This window comes from Indicator indicator, chromosome Z (assembly GCF_027791375.1).
Source record: "Indicator indicator isolate 239-I01 chromosome Z, UM_Iind_1.1, whole genome shotgun sequence".
Taxonomy (NCBI): Eukaryota; Metazoa; Chordata; class Aves; order Piciformes; family Indicatoridae; genus Indicator; species Indicator indicator.
Genome location: NC_072053.1, coordinates 39,214,930 through 39,234,641, shown reverse-complemented (window position 1 = coordinate 39,234,641; position 19,712 = coordinate 39,214,930). Strand labels below are relative to the sequence as shown.

The 19,712-nt window shown below is 37.0% G+C and overlaps 1 protein-coding gene across 2 annotated transcripts in view; it reads right to left on the bottom strand.

The window, feature by feature from the left end:
* Window positions 1-18,970, bottom strand: part of RIC1 (RIC1 homolog, RAB6A GEF complex partner 1) — a 46,532-nt gene extending 27,562 nt beyond the window's left edge. For both annotated transcript variants that reach the window (XM_054397410.1, XM_054397412.1), the window contains exons 1-3: window positions 18,810-18,970; window positions 8,447-8,554; window positions 3,985-4,061 (exon numbers count right to left, since the gene is read on the bottom strand). In XM_054397410.1, the coding sequence (XP_054253385.1) occupies window positions 3,985-4,061; window positions 8,447-8,554; window positions 18,810-18,950 (326 nt within the window). In that variant the 5' untranslated portion in view covers window positions 18,951-18,970. The remainder of the gene's footprint in view (window positions 1-3,984; window positions 4,062-8,446; window positions 8,555-18,809) is intronic.
* Window positions 18,971-19,712: the final 742 nt, after the last annotated feature.

Genomic DNA, 19,712 nt, shown 5'->3' with positions numbered 1-19,712 from the left:
AAATTGTGCTGTGATTAGACATACTGCAAAAAAAATGTTATAAACAGCAAAAGTATTTCTGACACTTTCCATGCAGGTTGTTTGTTTTTTTTTTTTAACCTTTAAGTTTTTTATTTAAGCAGTATCAGCAAAAGTTTACAGTTTACAAAATAACTATTTGCTAGAATAGGGCTGTTAACACATCAAATACAGACAGGCTCTTTTAGATCATCTTGCTGAGCAGCCGTATTTATTAATAACTCTATGTAATGACAACTATGAACTGGAAGGACTGTACTTTTTCTCCGCAAGCATCCCCCTCTCATATGGACAAATGAATGATTTTTGCTTTCAGTAATTTTTCTTGGTACTTTTCTTCAAATCAAGGCTAAATAATTATGACACAATTTTTTAAGTAGTTATTTAAGAACCACCAATGCTGCATAAAGTTGTAACTTTACTGTAGTTACTAATGTCCCTATCTGGAAGACAGCAAAAATAACTGAAGTCAAGGAACTTGGCTGTCTGTCACACAGCTTACTATCCACTTTTCTGATATTCTTTTCTAATAATGGTACACACATTTCATCTAAATGAGACAGAGGAAGCTGACAGAAGAATTTAAACACAATCTTTCCCAACGTTTTCACTTATATGGGATAAAACTTAACTGCAAGTTCAACTTCAACTAGACAATCTAGAAAATCTTGCACCACAACTTTGATGCAGATGAGGACATTAATGGTGTTTACTCCTAATGCACAACCACCTTTACTTTGTAAGAATTGTATTTAAGGTGAAGCTGTATTAAAAGTTTACCCTTCTTCTTGCAGTCACTGCATTGAAATATTATGTTTCTCTCTGGCAATTGTTATTTAAGGCAAGGCCACTAGAAAACAGGCATCATTCTCCTCACAAAAAATTTAGTAGATACAGACAGTTTATCAAGAATTACCTGTAACTTTAAAAAGTATAATAAGACTAAACTTCTAGAAGCACTGACAGAAGTGCAGTCACTTGGTTAAAAAAATAATTAAAAAATATAATAAAACACCACAGCTGATAGTATTCTACAACACTTAACTTTCTAATAAAAACTTTTACCTCAAATATGTGAAATGTGGAGACCTACATTTGATTCAGTGGTCCATCCGTTTCAGTTTATACTGGCTTGTTTCCAGTAGCTGCCCTATCACATTACCAATGGAAGGAAAGCCTTACATCTTATACTCTGCAAAAATAACCACCCTCCCACTCACTTTGCCTAACACAAGTAGGTAATTGCGTAAGACACAGCTGGACAAGTTGTAATTAACATTTGCATGACAGTTAAAATGTTGCAAGAAATCGATTTATCATCAGCTATCACACAAGAATGATCATACAAGTACCACTGAGTTATCACTCTGCTTTTGAACTTTCCAGTGCTGCCACTCAATCCTATTTCAAGGTCACCATTTCCTATCACCACCCTTCTGTTATATTCAACTTGGAAGCTAAGCTACTGGAATCTGTGGGAGGGGCCAGGGAGGGTAAAGAAGTGAGAGAGGAAGGCTTAATTTCCCCATAAGATCAGCAACCCGACTTTACTTCAGGCACAGATGTATAATCAGTGCTGTGAGCATATAGGAAGGAGCCAAGAACACACTGCTACAGTGGGAGAAAACACTAAGATGTCCCCTTCCAAGCACAAGGCAAGTCACAGACAAGGCCTTTTTTTTTAGTGGCTTCACAGTTAACAAAATTAATTTAATATTGTTCAGTCCAATAATGTCTTTGGAAAATGAACATATGTCAGGAAAAAAAAATAAAAGTTTCAAGTCTGGGCTTTTGGTTTACTTGGTCTGTTCATCTTGGGTTGGAGTTTGTGCTTGGGTTTTGATCCATCTGGGTTTTAGTATTTGATCTACAGAAAAATGATGAAATTGGCTAGAGGCAGCACACTGTAACTGCACCAAAAAGTTCATCCCATTGTGAATAGTTTATAGAATACTTCAATGTTAGTCACAGAAGGTATAATTCACATACAAATACTTCTCTCTTTCTTTTGATGTAATATAATCAGAACAGCAGTAATTTTATGTACGTTTTTTTAAACTGAGGGCTAAATAAAGACAGATCAGTAATCCCAGTAAATTTAGTTGGATCATTCATCTTCTTAAAGTTAAGCACATACATTAGTCTTAGGAGATTGTGAGCAACCTCTCACGAACACTCCAGGAACAAACATCTTATCTTGCTCATCCACAAAATTAACATTATGCCCCTTCAAGCTATGCAAATATATCTCACAATCCTGACTATTTAACACACAGGTAATAAATATTTTTTTCATAAAACAGATGCTTTTAGGGTAACAATGTAAATCAATCACCAGTGTTTTAAATAGAAGTTAGATTGTTTAGTCACTGACTGCTTAATTGATGTTTTCAAACCTTCCTACACACGGAATGTCTTAAAATAAACTTTCCAAAAAGTTTTTTCTTTTAAGCTTTTGCTGTGAATTTGCAGGTTTTGTCAGTTATCCCAACCCCCCCCACCCCCCGCAATTCCTAAATACAACAAGAACAATATAGCATGAACTGTTGCTTGGTCTTTCACATTAGTACCGCGACATATACAGATATACTACCCCGTCATTTATCTAAATAGGCTGTACCAACATGTTGTCTGCCTTTTTTTTTTTTCTGATGACAGTAGGTCAGATGTGAAGAATCCATTTGAAAAATGCTATTTAGCTCTCAGAAAAAAAAAAAAAACAAACAAATAAAGTAATGCAACTTGTCTACATTAGACTCAAGTGTTCGGAAAATAGACAAGTGAACTGCAACATCAAATTGCATTTAATTACAGAGCTTTGAGGGCCTTTTCAGAAACCAAAAGATGCATTACAGTAGTAATATGCCAAAATTTTCCATGCACTGAAGCCAGAATTCATCTGAAATGGTTTGCTACCTCCCCAGTCATTTCTTCCTATACACATTTGTAAAAGAATAGATTTAAAATCTAAATACTCATGAAAACCTGATTTATTTTTTAATAGTCATGGTTTAACAGCTACATTTTGAGAACATCAAAGCATGTTCCTCTTACATGACATCACAGGTTATCCAATATTCTTCACCGATACCTATTTGGAGACACCCACTAATCAACTTTAACTCATTTTATGAATATGAAAAAAATTAAAATCAAGCTGAATAGCATTATCATAATGATGAATATATATAAAGAGATGTACCAAAAAAAAAAAAAAGGTAGTTTCTAGGCAATCAGAAAACAAGTGTGTTTCATTATTCCTGTGGAGAAATTTGATCCAAGCAATGACTACAGGTTCTGCATACCTAAATGCACACAAACACACATGAACAAATCTCTTGAGATTTTAATTTTTCCTAAACATTTCCCAATTTTGCCAAATCCAAAGTCAACTAAGTCAATCATAAATACGTGCAACGTGCAGTCACATTTTAACACATAAAATGCATTCTATTATTCACAATAAGGAAAATAAGATGATAACATAACACTGCAGCTAGAACACTTGTGTATTCTTACTAAAAATTATTCATATTCTTTCCTAAATATTGAGAGTTCATTCCACATTTGCTTCAAAAAAGTTCTTACAAACTTAGGGGAAGAGAATCTATTTTAAAAAAAGCATCCTAATAATTCTTAAGAAGCATAACTTGTTCAACTCAGTTACTCAAAAGAATTTACTAAAGATTCTTACAGATCATAAATTCCACAGAATACCCTGAATTATAAAATTAGACAATGTTTACCCTGCTATTTATGATTTTCTGAGCTAGTAAGATGTACCTAAATCATTTTACTGGTGCAAAGAAAGCTAATTAGACCAAATTCCCTGAACTGACTAACTCTTAGGAATGACATTCTGTGTACTCATCAAGTTTTAAAATGTACTTTGGAAGGAAATTATTTTTTAATAATAAAATCAGCTTTTTTTAACACCGTTGGGATGCAAAGATTTTAAATACTTACTTGGGATACACTGGCTCATAAAGATACTTGTCTCTTGCTGAAGGGATTTCAAAAAATAAGATGTACCCATTTGCAGTCTGAAAGAGAAACACTGATAAGATATATATCGTTTATCTGAATGAGTAAAATCTATACAGACTTGTAATTTCTATACATGCCTCATATATTGAGCACAAATATATATTCGTATCAAGTTTCACATATGTTAAAAACCGTGCATTGAAATTCATTCTAGGTAAAATCCATACTAGGTAGTATGTAGGAAAGTGTATGCAGGTGTCTAACGAAAATTTTCCTCTAATTCACATAAATACAAAAACCCAGAGAGCTACACCAGATATTTAGAACCCAAGCACCTAATTCCCATCAATGAAAAAAATCAATGCAGTAAGCATGTAGCAGAAAGTAGCAAGCCTTCAGAATAAGACCTCTAGGTGTCAGAACACATATGGACACTACAGAGCACAGAGCATCTAGGCACTATCTGGATGGTCTTTCAGATAGTTTTTTAAAAAAAATCCTCATCTTTAGATGCTATAACACCCTTTCAGAAACTTCCAATGTCTAAAAAATTTTACTATAATTCAATCCCAAGTCCTATTCTGTCATTCTGGAAAACCTACTTCAAATTAAACACTATTCAGAGAACAAACATAAATTATTTAGTTATCAGGTGTTCCAGTCACAACTAAAGTTGATCCAGTTTTTGTATAAGCACAGGAGAGGCAGATGACCAGTTAGACTAGTTGTTCAAAGAAGCATGATTTATTTAAAGCACAAACTGATCCTTAAGGTAAATCAGCAAATGTATTTTGTTTACACAGTGTTTCCATCCAATCATTTTAATATGGCCTGGGCATATACCCGAAGTACTATTTCTGGAGACAAGAAGCACTGAAACAAATGGTTTCAAGCTGCTTTGCAAGCAGGTTTCCTTCTCTTTGAATAAAGGAAAAAGTAACACTCTTTGTTAGCTTAGCTTATCAGTTTAGAGATGTCATGTTTTCCCTCAAGACAAATGTTTTGCTTTGCCATGAAAGACATTTGCATTTCAGCTTCAATGTCCAAGAAACACAATTATTCTCAAAGTGTCTATCTTTCCCATGCAAGAATGGTGATCTTGAGACAGGCTGAAAATACATGGAAGGTTTTTAATGGGCATTAATATCATGTTCAGATATTATGTGGTAAAGAAACGTGCTCGTTTATGGATTCTCTACAGGTTCTTTCCACCACATCATTAAATATTTAACCTGTAAGTTATCTCATCCTGGAAGGAAAAGTAAAACAATACTGTGCAGTATCTTTATACTGATATTACAGTACAAAGGGCCTTACTGTACACCATTCAAAGCACAAAGTTTCTATTGTTACAGGTTCCTTTCTGAAGAGAACCTCAAGTTCCATGAAGAGCTGGATGAAATGCAGATGCATTCAACCATACGCCTTCCTGCAAATTGATCATATTCATTGACACAGGTTTCCACACTGCTGTGGAAGTGTCTGTGTTGCAGTGAAACTTCCAAAAGTAACCATCACTGTCATCTATTGCCGGATCATTCTCATCTCTGACAGTCAAAAGCATAAACATACAGTAGTTTTAAATAGATTTCATTACATGTTTTATCATATGCTATGATTTTTAATCAAGCTCTGCTTTAGCTATGGGAATGTGCACTGAAGAGCAGTTCATAGCAGAGGACTGCCTGTAGCAAAGGAAGGACCAAAATGCCTTGTGTATTTCTTTGAAGTATCTTGAGCAGATTGACAAGTCTTTTTAAGAATTAGCTACCATAGGTGTACATACTGATCTAGTCAAGAAGCAAAATATTTTCCAGTGACCTTGGAAAAACTACAGATGCAGCAATCAGAGAAGAAACTACAAAAGGGAAAAAGGGAAGCAAACCCAAACCAACCAACAACAACAACAAAAAAAACTAGGAAAGGGAAAAAAAATAACAGCTTAGAAAATGTGCCAGCAGTTTAGCAATAGAATATACTAGTAGTAAAAGAAGATAAAATTGCTAGGGGATGATACAAACGTGTGAATAGCTGAATAGCTTAAACTTGTTTAGCTGCATACCATGAAAGCTAGTTGACATATTTTACAAAGCCTTAGATGCTAGACCACAGTCTGCCTTGTATACAAACAACAATTACCTCAAAGCATATGCTACAGTGATTTGCATTCATGGAGGTGCTCTTGAACACAGCCAGAAAAATACTTGTAATTCTGCTCTAGAAGGCATTAAATCCAGACTACATGCTTTATCATTATGTTATTAAAAAACACCAAGAACAATTTAATGTATCACGTGGCTAATAAATACACATGAAGCCTTCTGTTCACCTTCTTAAAAACAAAGTACAACATGATTTTAATATTGCATAAAACTACCATCAAGAAACTCAAGAGCATGTGTAGCAACAGGTGAGAAATTTGATCACCTAACTCAGCTTTCAAACTAGTATTTTTAACTATTGCACAGGACTTCAGTAATTAACTGAATTCAGTTAAACAAAACTAGTAGTACAAACTATTCCTTTTTTTAATTAATAAATTATCTTGCTTCTGTTCCTTCCTTTGTACTCATCGGTTTTCTTAAGTCACAAAGAGAAAATGTTTATTCTTTTAGGCAGTGGTTCACCCTTTTACTTGAGGGTAAAAGCTATCATGCATCATCAGCAAAGATTATCTCCTTCACTAAGCTCCACAATCCACTTTGCTGCCCTGTGTCTCTGAAACAAAAATACCGATATTCGTAAATGTGATCAGCAAAAAACTCATTAACTGTTTCAAATTAAATGTAATATATATATTTCAAAAGCATATTAAAAGAGCTTGCAAACCAGAACTGGTATCAAAACTACTGTAATGAACATGATTGACTATATTATTTGTACATGTACACCCAGGAGATGTAAGTGTAAGAAACAGCTGGAGTATTACAAATCTCATGATGTTATTTTAGAAATGGTTTGGCTATTCTAAAACTTAAGTTTATAAACAGAGACCTTATGGGCAGCTAGATTCTGACATAACCTGCCGAAAAACACTATACATTTAGGTGCAAAACTAAAAAGTATAGTAACTGAACTGGAAGAAATGACTGGCAGCTGAACCATAAGGGCTCTTGAGATAATGGATCCAAACATCACAGAAAAAATGTAATATGCAAAGTAATTCAATATAACAATTTAACTTTCTTCTAAACTAATGTATAAAGGCAAAATTAGAATGTGTTTGGATAGTTTACTTGTGATTATATGCTGTATTATAAAATTGAATTTTTTTTTTCATAGTAAATGTTATAGAAGTCTCCTTTCTGCTGAAAATATAATCAGACATTAACAAAAATTACTCAAAAAAATTCTACCCTGGCATTGCACACAGGAAAACTGGAACACAGGAAATTTAGTTGATTTACTCATGATGATACCGGTAGAGACAGGAACTATTCCATAAACCATCTAGTAATTTCCACTAAGATAACAATATCTAATTGGTTTAAAAACTACAAAGCATTATGCACATCATTTCAAGCACAAAAGATGATTTATATTAGAAGATTAAGTCAGTGTACCAATGAACATAAATAGTTGCTACCCAGTTTGTAATTCCACATAACCACATTCTGATGGGTAATTTTAATGATTTCATTCTCATCTTTTGCACCTTCTCACAAGAAAATGTTAAATATAATATCCTTGATTTTAAAAGCCAGAAAAAGAAACATGCTAATTTAAGACCTGGTCATAACATGTGACTTGACCAAAAGTCACCAATAGCATTATCCCATTTCCTGATTCTTACAAACTCTGCTCCCACCCTTGCCGCATCTACCTTGCGCCTCAAATTTTTTTATGCTGGCGCCAAAACAGTCCACTTTGCTGTGAGCACAGCACTAGCTACAAAACAAGATTTTATTTCCCTGTGAGAAAAGATTCCATATTTACCTTTAAGACTCTTAACAGAAGAGTCTATACTTCACCTATCACTGCCCATGCTCCGATGTTCTCTTTATTTTTTAATCACTAAAACATACCACACCTTAATAAAGCCACAATTTCATCCTCTTAAAGACCCCTATTTCTGAAATATGTGTCTACATATTCATCGAGCTAAATACGCTTACATCACCTAACTCCTCAACCATTTCTTTCATTCACATGTCTTTAAACTCCCTTATTCTTTGTCACCAGATTACTAAAGTAATGAGATGCTGGAAGAGCCCTTGCCATTACATCAAACAACATTTTAATATAAATAACAGCAGTTTGTTCGGCAAGGGAAAAAATGAATGCAACTAGAGGAATTTTCTGGTATCCAGAAAAACCTTGGTATTACTACGTATTTTAACAAGATAAACATCCATTAAGTATTTGTACAAGCATAGAAACTGGTAATACCAAACTCTCTTTGCAATATTTTAGCCACAACAAGAAGTAAAAACCTACTTACTGAAACAGCTATCATGGTACTGTCAGGCCGCCATTCCACTTGTTTATATGTTCCAAACTGAGAAGCTGCTTTTGGTAGTTCCTTGTAGCTTACAATTAATACACTGGGCTGGAGCAAAAACAAAGAAAATTATTACACCTCATATCTAGAAAGAATGCGATGTTTGCTTTATTGTTATATAGCCATAAATAACAATGCCTTCTTAAGAGCAGTAACTTTAAAAATCAGTGCATATTTGACAATGCACTACAAAATGATGCTTTCAAAGGGAGTTGTCATGCCACACTGTCATTTCTACTCTCACTCTCAAACCCAAGACACTAAAATATTTCATTTGCCCTGAGAGTCTTACAAAATACAGAAGTAGTTTCAAGTTACAACAAAGGGTGACTGATGCTTTAGATGAACAGAAGCATCTCAAACAGGCTCCTATAATGGAAAGAACTGTTGAATCAACTAGGATGGAATACTCTGTAAGAGTATTTAGTACAATCCATTTGCTTAGCTTCTACTAAATGAATGGGCTATTGCATTAGAAACAATAACCAAGAAATATGCTTTATATCTCTTCAAGAATAGGTTGCCAGAAATTGTGCAGAAAATCCAAATCTACAGTTTGTGGATAATACTTTGCATTATGATGGGATGCACCAACCTGTACCTCTCCTCCTGGCAACAGAGAAAACCTTTGGGGTCAGGAAGCCCCAGCACAACCACCACGGGCACTAAGTTCTCATCTTTCCTGAAAGCAGTTGGGAGCTCTGACACAGAAACCTAATGGAAAGTGACTCTTCATTGCTCTAGTGTTTAGAAACATTCTTCCTCCTTACATATATATTTTTGCTCTTGAACCAGTAATAGCCTTCAGCTGAGACAGTTATTCCTTCTGCTACCACTTGGAGATGCGGATGGATAAATACACAATCATAGAATGGCTTGAGTTGGAAAGGACACCTTAAAGACCATCTAGTTGCAACCCCCATTAGTTAGATTTCCTATATTTCCTCAGCCTTCAGTTAAATTAAACAAACCACACTTGCCAATTTTTGTTCAGCATGGTAGCAGCAAACTCTTTGGTAAGAGAGCATACTTCTCCAGTTCATATAAGAGCATCAAGAGGCTAAACAGTAATCAACTATTTTGCTGAAAGTGCTTTGTGATGTTTGTTATCCATCACTAGGACCACAGGTGATGCCATCTTACTATTCTTTTTGTTGGTTTCCTTGCTTAAATGGCAGAAGCTGGTACAACAAATCTAAACCCCTTATTTCTACACATGTGGGTGTTGGCTACCTCAGCTTTTGGTCGGTATCCACAACCTTCATATTTGAAATCTGTTGCCACAGTTTCCTTTCAGAAAAAGAAGGGTTAAATCACTTTTAAAGGAAATGTAGCATCAAAGAATCACAGAATGTTAGGGATTGAACAGGACCGACAGAGACTGTGTGTCCCCCCGCAAAGCAGGATCACCCTAGGGCAGACCCCACAGCGACACATTCAAGTAGGTATTGAAAAGTCTCCACAGGAAACTCCACCACTTCTCTGGGCATCCTGTTCCAGCGCTCTGTCACCTGCACCATAAAGACGTGTCTCCTTGTGTTGAGAAGGAACCTCCTCTGTTCTAGCTTGCACACTTTGCTCCTAGACCTATCACTGGGCACCACCAAAAAGGGACCATCACCTTTATCTTGACACCCACCTCTCAGGTATTTATAGATGTGGATAAGATCCCCTCTCAGCCTTCTCAAGATTAAACAGCCCCAGTTCTCTCAGCCTTTCTTCATAGGAGAGATGTTAAAGACCCACAATCATCCTCATAGCTCTTTGTTGGACTCTCTCCAGCAGATCCCTGTCCCTCTTTTAATTGGGAAGACAAAACTGGACACAGTATTCCACATGTGGTCTCATCAGGGCAGACCAGAGGGGAAGGAGAACTTGCCTAGACCTGCTGGACACCTCTTCTTAATGCCCCCTAGGATGCCTTTGGACCTCTTGGCCACAAGGGCACATTGGGGTCTTTCTCCATGAAGTATGAAGTGAAGTAATCAAATGTTTTCACCAAACATATGAACAAGGAGATGAATTGACATCACTCAGGTGGTCTGAGCCTTGATAAAGTCACAGTATGATTTTGCACCCTGTAAACAGCATTATTAAATTTTGCATGCTCATAGAATTGAATTATCAAAAATAACGTTATTTATACTCTTAAAGCATAACAAGCAAACTAATCTTTACCCTAAGAACTATTTACACCATTTTTTTCAGTTAATGTGACTTCTTTTGCAGATATTTGCAAATTATATAACCTAACATTAAGTAGGTAGTTAAATCAACAGATTTATATTGATTGTTTCCATGAACTACATTGCCCTTCACTGCTTGCCTTAGACCCATCTTAACTGCCTTAGATATACACAAATAAGTGTTCTGTAGTACAAGCTTGTAATCTGCATCATGACTGCAGATCTGGAGATCAATCTTAAAGTACTTCTGGCTTCACACGTTTTAGCAGCAGTTCTAGAAACTCATTAATGCACAACAGTTTTCTTTCTATATTGCTGCTTTTACAGAACATAATGACAGCATTTATACTGTAATGTTCTTGTGATATTTATTCATGAGAAAGCTGCTATTACAGCTTAGAACCTGGAAGAAAACTCTGCATACACAGGGGCTATAAAATGTATACAGATTGAGACCCTGGAATGGGTTGTCCAGGGAGGTGGTTGAGGCCCCATCCCTGAAGGTGTTTAAGGCCAGGCTGGATGAGGCTCTGGCCAGCCTGATCTAGTGTGAGGTGTCCCTGCCCACGGCACGGGGTTGGAATGAGATGATCCTTGTGGTCCCTTCCAACCCTGACTGATTCTATGATTTCTAGACTGATCCATTTTTATGCCTTACAGATAAGGATAAAAGGCATTACCATTAAAAGCACAAGCAATCATTTATATATTTTTTCAATTATTAAATAACTTATTAGAATGCAAAATAAATTTCTAATTCAATAAGCCACAAAGACTACCTAATAATTAAATCACAAATAGTTCACTGACATAATTTATTTCCACATACTCCGTAACTCTAAACCATTACTTCACACGTGAAGGAAATCCAAACATACAAACTTCATCCCCCTGTCTACAAGCTTCCAATGAAAGTTTTAATAGATACAAGGTTAAAGCTGGAAGGGAACCTCCATATCCTGTTCTGCTCATGCAAGAGAAACGAATGGTCATTTTACATCTGAAGTGATCAAAGATGTGTAAGGGTACAAAAGCGTGTTCTATGAACAGGAGCCTATCATCCTGATTTTGTTTACTTGCACCAAACAGACTGAGCCACTAAACACACATATTAACAAAACTAAGGGCCTAGTCAGTACAATACTTCTCAGATTAGTTTTAGATATTTAACTCACACCCCATACACAGCTTCAAGAAAACTCCATTATTTTCCCCCTTCACACTTCTGCATGCAGCTACTAAAATTATAAAGAAATCTAGTTAAGCACAACTAATGAAAAATGCACATTGTCTCAAGCAAGCCAAGATACTTATTCTCTTTCATAATGCTTAAAATCTAGTTGCTAAAGTATTAATGGTAGAGTCACAGCTTCTGAAAAACATGGCGATTCCAGAAACCCAGGAAGTGACCTACCAGTTTTGTTTTTTAAGAAATTGTCTACAGAAGTAAAGAACAGAGGACAAAGCAAAAACAAACTGAAAAAATAAGTCTTTACTCAAATTGAAACTAGCAAAAGCTTACAAATAATTAGGAAGCATATCTGGCATTTTACAATCTGCTGCAGAGAAAATCTAGCACGTTGATATAGTCTGTTTTGCCTCATAGAAGGAAAGCAAGGTCAGGCAAAACAGAAGCTGCCACTTATGAACAGAACAGTGGAGGAGGATGCTCACAGAGCAACAAAAATGGTGACAAAATAAAAAGGGAAAGGTAACCTTAAAAAGAGTATAAAGTAGTGTCACTATGAAAGAGTAAACAGATTTTCCAGTGCTCTAGTCAATGCTACTGAGAAGAGAGAAACAGAACTTCTTGTTCTCATCTACTGTGTCCCATGTTCTTACACACCATTTAGCTACCTTGGCTATCTTTTCACAAGAGCACTTCGGAATTGCAGAATTTATAAAACAGTAAGCTAGTAAGCTAGCTTCATGAGCAAAGACACCTAAACTACTCTAAAGTTCACTTTAGTTTCATTATCAGTTGTTGTACACTAAGAATTCCTTTGGACTTTACACTAAGAAAGATGAGCTGTGCATCAACATCAGGACAAAATACCCAAGCAAACAAATTAAAAAAAACCAACACAAAGCAATACACAAAACCAAAATCAGGGTGATATAATTTTAAATTGTTACCATTTTACTTAATAAAACAGAACACTGAACCACACAAAGTAGTTTTTATGAAGTAATCTATCAAGGTATACAAACCCTGCAGCAAATTCTCCCATCAAGCTTAGACATGGAATATTCTACACAAACATTCTACCACATTTGAAGTAAATGTAAATCAAGTAGACATTTAAACCATAAACTACAACATGAACCTTGCTCTGAACAGGGCGTCTGTAAACAGGCCTGGCTTGAACAGCAGCCCTCATAGGAATAAGTGTCTGTCGTAACTGAAACATTTAAAGGATTTTGAAGAAAATGGAACATTAACTAACTGGAGAGAGATACAGCCATTGTTTGTTCCACAGAATACAGAATAAGGAAATAAAAATTGTTTTCCTTGATTTGGATTCTGTGGTTTGACTGCTGCAGCTTAAAGACAAACTGTGCTTATAGTGGATTTAACAAGTTAATTAAGTCAGTAAACAACAGAAAACTACAAGACTAAGTCTGAAAAGCAAATACCTAACAGCATATACACATTCAGACACTGAAACTTCCCTCTACTCCTTTTTTGTTGCTGTCTTGCTACTAACTCACTTGACACCAGAAGAAAAAAGATTAAAAGAGGAACACTGCCATTTATAGGCAACCAAAAAATTACTAAAAGTTCTGGGAGAAAAGAGAACAACAGCGTGGTGGTGCTACGTACTTTATTTCATTATTAGATGGCCAGTGCTCCACCTTTAAAGGCTGAAGCTTTGTAGGTTTATGAACTAATAATCAATAAAGATTAGATGAAGAAAATAAAAGCATGCACACATAATGAAGAGGAAAATTCCTTAGTAATGACCAGAAGAAAGAAAACCACAAGAGACACAAGGCAGTGACAAAAGAATTTATAAAAGAAAGGTCAAAAATAAAAACTTAACTCCTTTAATTTAGTTTTAAAAGCTGCTGGAATGCTTCAAGTCAGTAGAGTATTCATCCAACAAACAGAGCAGATACAGCTCCCAAAACTGCTTCAAGTAAGGTACTGTGAAAGAGTTCCAAAAAATCCAAGTGCACTAGAACTGGCAATCACTACATCTCCCAAGTAAAAGTGTTCAGTTAATCTCAGAAACACTGGCCAGTAATAAAGGTCATATTCTATATATCTTTGCTGTATCTATCCATACTCCCATAAATTGCCAATTTATTAAATTACAACTAAAGGGAATTGTGTGTGATGGAGAACAGACTAAGCTCATCTCTGATCTCATACTAGCAAATGACTGTAATGTGGAACTAATTGGACAGTTCAAATTCATAACCGAGGATAACTTTCTCTGCATGAAAGTAACTCTGATATGTCCTTCAGGGATCATCTATTTTATAGTAATACAGGAAGCAATGAAAACCTGGCAAGGTCTACTGAATATACACATGAAATTTTTACATTTCACATGATAAATCCATCAGTCTAATGAACAGTGGTTCTAATTTTTTTAATTATGTAAACACAAGCATCTTTATAATAGAAGCAACAGCACAAATGTCACTGTTACTGATAAAAAAAAGAAAACACCTCTCAGACAAATGTCTGATAGGTATCAGTAACAGGTTATCATTTCAGGGGTTAAGTTACTAAGGAAAAAGCGCAGCAGAAGAGGCAACACATCTTAGTTTGCACTGATGCTATCTGTGTCATATTGTTCACAATACACAAGACTTATACAATTATCAAGATGTCTGTTGTCCATTTTGCAAACAAGTCCCAGATAAAAACACTACAGTGACTGTATCTAGGAAAAATAATTCAGCAGATTATTCTTCTCATGGTTCTGTGATGAAAACATAATGCTGACAGCATGGTGAAAGTATTTTTTCTTTTAAATGGCCAACTCTAATGAGAAAAAAAAAAAACAACTGTAAAAGCCACTGCATATTTTTAAATACATGTACCCATATCTTATGAACGATGAGCACTGGTGTCATAAGTGCTTATATAGCTCCTTTTATAGTGTGCCAAAATTCCAGATTCAGAGATTTTTTCTAATGGTAGCTGAGTACCCTGTTCTATTTGTTTAAATAACATGTACACTTCAATTTAAAGCATGTAAGAGTGAATTATGAGAGCTGTCTGAATATACCTACTCAGCACTTGGAATGAATACAGATTACTTGACAATCTGTGTGAGTCTGACATGCATGCTTTCCCACAAGCTTCTAGTTCATTTGGGCGATCTGATTTCACATCAGACCATCACATAAAAAAAATCCCAAAACAGTAAAGTTTAGAAACAAGGGTAGATGAAAATCATAAGCTGACAAGAACCTAGGTAATTAAGAAATCCTTCTCAAAATGATTAAATGGGGCAAGCTACTCTTGGCTTCAAGGAACTTACAAAACAGGTTTTTACTGGCAGTCATACCAGATAGCCCAACAACCAACCATCATGAGCTTTCATTAAATATTAAAGGCCAACACGTAGCCCTGTCATTGCCAGAAGTCGTTAAGATTAAGGAAAGGAAATGTTGAGGTATATTTATACATACAACTATGTCATCAGACTATTCTTGTTGCACACAATTCACTCTTCAACACTTACAGGGGAACTCCACTCACACACAGCAGAGGCATAAAATGAGATACACATCTTCTCTTAATATCTACAGCCCTGTGAGAGAGTATCAAGAATTCCTCATACTGACTCAAGCTCTTATCTCACGAGAAAACCAAATCAATATAAAATTAAAAGCCACCACTGTTAACAAATTAAAAACTTTCAACAGGCCAACTACAATGCTCATTTGATCCCTTTGTGAATTGGAAAAAAAAAACAAACCACAAACAAAACCCAACAGACTTTTATTTGTTTGGCAAGTTGAACTACCTGGTAAAAGCTATCATTAGTCTACTATGAGAGCCACTAATGCTCAGGTGCAGGCAGAAAATACTACCATCACTTATGACTGTATAGTTGCCATGTGAAATCTGAATTGTAGTACCCAAGCCAGTTTATTAAACACCAGAAACTTTCTTATGAATCAAAGTTTTTCACTTCAAGCATTCAAGTACTTTAATTACCAGAATGAAAACACAGACAAGCTTTCCAATGCTGTCAACAAAAAACTGTTTCATTGGCTCTTAGTGTCAAGTAATCTTCTGAAGTACCTAGGCCAAAAAAAATCTTCTAAGAAAAATACTTGGAATAGCGGTCTCCAAAGTGGGATGCATTTAACGCAATCCATTTTGGTCTAAGAAGAAAACGTTTTTTGTACTATTAATAAAAAAAAGGTAAACATTTTAATTTTTTTTTCCGCTTTACTTCATTGGGTATTTTTCTCCTCTTTTCAAACACTGGAACAGCCTTCCTAGAAAGGTGGCCAATTCTCCAAGCCTGACAGTGCTTAAAAGGCATTCGATTCGGACAGTGCCCTAAATAATACGCTTTAAATTTCAGTCAGCCCTGAAGTGGTCAGGCATCTGGACTAGATAATTTGGTAGATCCCTTCCAACTGAAATAGTCTAGTCTCTTCTACTCTATGCTGTGTATGCTTGATAATGTGCATACCAGTACAGTAGCACATGCACATTAGTTCACAAATAAACACACAATACTGGTGCATGATCAAAAATAATCACCACTAATAGGTGGTCTTTTCTGTACAAAATCCAATCTCTCCATGAAAAATAGCACATAAATAGTCAAGGACATTTTTGGCCCAAAAACATTAACAGAATTCCATCTGGTTTTACCTACATCATTTATCTCTGTTGCTAATCTTAATACTTCATTTTCACATGAAACCTTTCATATGTAGTTGAGATAGTAATAAGTCCTAACAAGAATGTTAGCCTGAAGGCTTTTCTACTTCAAGAAATTAGTTCAACCCAATGAGAACTTAAGTCTTGGTCCAAAGAAGACACTTCTCACAAATGAAAACATTTTGTAGAACGCAAGAATTTTGTTTTGTTTTGTAGAAGTCCAGTAAGTTATTTTAAGCTTCTGCTTCAAAGACAAGCAAACAAAATCCCAAACCCAACAACAACAAAGAACCACTCAAGATCCCAGGCATTAATAGGCGTTAAAATAATGCAAGAGATTCTCTTAAAAATTTTTTTTGTCTTACAGGATTTTGCTAATGGCTGAATGTCCACTGAGATAGTGAGATTTTAAAATACTTTTTAGCCTAAGATCAGTCAGTGATCAAGCCCAGCAAAGCCAGCACCAGAAGTGTCCATTGCATACTGAAAAAAATGTATTTAAAAAATGTCAATGACCTGTAAGTTTGCACAAGTTTTCTGCATTGAGTGAACTCTTCTAGTGCTCTGTTAGTAGCCAGCTGTACAGTATCTAATATTTCAAACTAAGTCTAAGCACGTAAGTTAAAGAAAGTTGTCCTCAGGAACTACGTTCTAGACACCAGGACACATCTTGAGAAGCATGCACTCACAGGTTCATAGAATGGTTTGAGTTGGAAGTGACCTGAAAGATCATTGAACTGCAACTTCCCCACCGTGGGTAAGGACTCCTTCCCCTAGACCAGGCTGCTCAAGGCTCCATCCAACCTGGCATTAGACACCTCCAGGGAGGACACTTCCAGTGGGTAACCTGCTCCACTGTTTCACAATCCTCAATGTAAAGAATTGCTTTCTAATACCCAGTCTAAATCTACCCTCCTCAAGCTCAAAGCCATTCCCCCTCATTCTATCACTATAAGCCCTTGTAATAAGTCCCTGTCCAGCTGTTTTGTTGCCATCTTAATACCTCCCTTTAAGAAACAAGCCACTTCCCACCTTCCCAAAAAAGGGGCATCAGCCTTAACTTTCAAGGCTAAGTTTAGATATGATCAATGTGAAAATATGCTTCTAAAGAAATAAAAAGGATAAACTTACATTCGACAAGCCTGATCTTTTTTACGTATTTTCCTGTAAAAGAAGATCAGTTGTACTCTGTCGACAGACTACAACAACAGGTTTTACAGGCAAAAGCTGCAAGAGCATACATCTTACCTACTGTGTGCCACAAACCTATGAAAACAGAAGCCACACGCTGGTGTTCACACAGCATAGTTACTGGGCTGATATGGCCTAGTTGAACAGGTTTAAAAAAAATGAACCACCACACCACCCCGGAACTAATGAATAGCCATAAAGAGTGCAGGACAAGGTAAAGTGGTAACATTTCAGCATAATATAAAAGAAAAATTTTAAGGCTGTGACTGTCACTTGATATCTTTCAGTATCAGCTTTCTAAAATTGTATTGTTTTCTCCTGTAATCTGAAATGAACTCTGCATAATTTGTTGGAGACATTTATAAACAGATTTAGGACATAACTAGGCAGTATTTAATAAGATCCAGATTCCAAATTTAAAATCCATATAACAGCTGTTTCATTGACTACATCAAACCAAACTGACAAATTTCATTTTTGTTGCCACACTGATACAGAGTGAAAAGCGAGGCATTTAATGTCAATTATTCCTCAAACTGCATGTTGTCAGAGCGGCAACTTTCACGCAAAAGCCATGATGATTCCTCTGTTTATGATTGCAAAAATTTGTGTTACATAGCTAGAGTGTTAAATATGTTCTGTGTTTCATAAAAAATGTTTCATATCTCCTACATTTAAATATTCTTTTGTATAAAATGCAGTACACAAAGGCAGAAGACATGCAGCATATTTGCAAAAAAAAAAAAAAAAAGCATTGATACAAACATTTTGTATTAAATGCTACTTAAAGTAAAAAAAAAGTAAGTTGGTTACAAGTCTTACTTTCAGGAATAACAGGTGTTAACTCCAAGTAGATTGATCTTAGGTATTTTCTTAACGTCATGTTGCTATCAATAAACGTCGTTGCTTAACCACACTGAATAACAACTAATGAAGTATTCTGTAAGCTTTAGTCCCAAATTTTAGAACCCCTTCTGGAACAGAAACGAAGAAAACCCCAAACTTTGCAACTTTTCAGTTGGAAGTGCAGGGTGTGAGGGCTAACAGGAAGCTGGATACTCACTCTGCAGTACCAGATGCTTAGCTGAGACGGGGATAACACTGCGAAGAAAACTCTCTGGGGATCTGTCTGGATATGAAGAGGTTGCTCCAGGGACTCCAGAGGACACAACAGCCTCTTAGGCCAGCCGCTGAGAAAATACATGGCTGTAGACTTTCCTCTTCCCGATAAGTGGGCTCCTAGCTTACTCCAGCCTAGGCGGGGGACGGCGGGGACATCAGCCGAAGCAGAGATGCGAAGGACTCGCTGTTCACTCGACGGCCTCTGGAAGAAGGGCTCTGACCACCGACCTGAGACCGACCATGCATAATCACCAGCAGAGCGACAAGGCTCCCTCGGCTCACCACCACCGCCCGCGCCTGGGAGAAGGGTGGCTAAGGCCTTCCCGTCGCCGAGGGCCGCAGGCTGTCACTCCCAGCTGCCGCTGGGGCCGGTGCTCTCGAGGAGTGGGGGCGGGGAGCGCTGCAGCCGCCGAGGGTAGAGGCAGAGGCGAGTCCGGCGAGTGGCGAGAGCCAAGCGGGCCGCAGCCTGAGGAAGGCGACGGGGAAGGCGGCCAGTCAGTGCTCCGAGCAGGCCCACGGAAACTGCGGCGGCTGCAGCGGCGGCTCCTCCGTCCTGTGAGTGTCTCGCCCGCCCGCTCTCTGTGTCGCTATAGTCGTTGCAGACACCAAAGCCCCCGCCGCCATCTCCCTCTTCCTCCTCCTCTTCCTCCGCTACGGCGTCCGAACGCCGCGGCCCCGAGCGCGACGGCGGCCCCGAGTACGACGGCGGCCCCGCGGCAGGGCGGGGCTTGGTGTGAAGGTCTCCATTGGCCCTGGCTGCGGCATCACGCGGAAATGACGTCATAGCATCTGACGCTCCCGCCCCCGGCCTCAAGAGACGCGGTGTCAAGGTTCCGGGCGAAAG